The sequence below is a fragment of the Zeus faber genome (genome assembly GCF_960531495.2).
Source record: "Zeus faber genome assembly, chromosome: 15".
In the NCBI taxonomy this organism is placed as follows: Eukaryota; Metazoa; Chordata; class Actinopteri; order Zeiformes; family Zeidae; genus Zeus; species Zeus faber.
Genome location: NC_137194.1, coordinates 2,896,650 through 2,898,096, shown reverse-complemented (window position 1 = coordinate 2,898,096; position 1,447 = coordinate 2,896,650). Strand labels below are relative to the sequence as shown.

Below are 1,447 nucleotides of genomic sequence, written 5' to 3'. Positions count from 1 at the left end.
GGAACCTGGGTCCTGGTCCTGGAACCTGAGTCCTGGTCCTGGTCCAGGAACAGTGGAGCCGGGTCTGGACCCCGGGTCGCGGCGCAGGTTTCAGTCCTTCATTTGTAGCCGAAGCATCACCTCAGTGCGACCGTGGGAGCGGAACCGTCTCCCAGCAACAGAGGTCCTGATGGACTGTAAATAGACCTGTCGTCGCGGCAACGGGGTGTAGTGTGACGGGGGTCGTTTGTAGGACGTGACTGGGATGAACGGCGTCCTCCATCCACCACGCTCCAGCAGAGTGACGCAGGAAGACAGTCTCTGGAAGGTTCCTCCTTCCTGTCCTCCCAGCCTCACACCTCCTGGATGGTCGCTGGCGGCCTCCAGCTCCACCCAGTGGCTGGAACGATGAACCACAACAACAAATCCACTTTGGTGGCGATTGAAAAATGCAGTCAAGGCAAAAAGGTGGGGATCGAACCTCCATCCCTCCTCCACCCTCCTCTCCTCCCTCGTTCTACATGTTTGATTGAAATAATTAAAATGTCCCTAAAAGTGACAAAAGTAGCTTCTAATATAATATAACCCTCCTCCTCCTCCTCCTCCTCCTCTCCCTCCCCCTCTCCACCCCCCCCCTCCTCCTCCTCCTCCTCCTCCTCCTCCTCCTCCTCCTCTCCCTCCCCCTCTCCAGCCCCCCCCCTCCTCCTCCTCCTCCTCCTCCTCCTCCTCCTCCTCCTCCTCCTCATCCTCCCCTCAGTGCATTAGGACCTGAGCCCCCGTCAGACAGGCTACAACCATCACAGAGGAGTAGATTGATGCGGCAGCCGACGCCGCGCTAAACCCATCCTTCTTTTTCTCGCTCTGCTTCTCCCTCTCTCTCCCGCTCTCCCCCTCTCCCTCCCTCTCTCCCCCCTGGGGTCTCTCGGGCACTGGGTGGGGTTCCTTGGGCGGCTGGGTTCCCTGCGGGGCTGCCGTCCATGATGGGGTCACGGCTGTGGATGGGTCGGGAGTGTCCCCCAGTGGAGTCTCCGCCGTGTCAGGGGGCGGGGTCACTGCCCAGTCGACTCCGCCCACGTCGTCATCTTCCTCCTCCTCCTCTTTGTCTTCCTCCATTTCAGAACCTGTGTGTGTTAAATTCAGCTTTGGAGGTTAATACAGAGGGTTATGTTCTTATACAGGGTTGTAGAGGGTTGTGTATATAGAGGATGTGTATAATATAGAAGTGTGTGTATATAGAGGGTGCATATAATATAAAGGGGTGTGTATATAGAGGGTGTGTATAATATAGAGGGTTGTGTATATAGAGGGTGTGTATAATATAGAGGGTTGTGTATATAGAGGATGTGTATAATATAGAAGTGTGTGTATATAGAGGGTGCATATAATATAAAGGGGTGTGTATATAGAGGGTGTGTATAATATAGAGGGTTGTGTATATAGAGGGTGTGTTTAATATAGAGGGTTGTGT

The 1,447-nt window shown here is 54.3% G+C and overlaps 1 protein-coding gene across 1 annotated transcript in view; it reads right to left on the bottom strand.

Moving 5' to 3' along the window:
• Nucleotides 1–732: 732 nt before the first annotated feature.
• Nucleotides 733–1,447, bottom strand: part of LOC307240652 (peptidase inhibitor 16-like) — a gene marked incomplete at its 3' end in the record, with an annotated part of 13,339 nt that continues 12,624 nt past the window's right edge. Inside the window, exon 6 of the mRNA XM_080014491.1 lies at nt 733–1,100. Coding sequence (XP_079870617.1) covers nt 733–1,100 — 368 coding nt within the window. The remainder of the gene's footprint in view (nt 1,101–1,447) is intronic.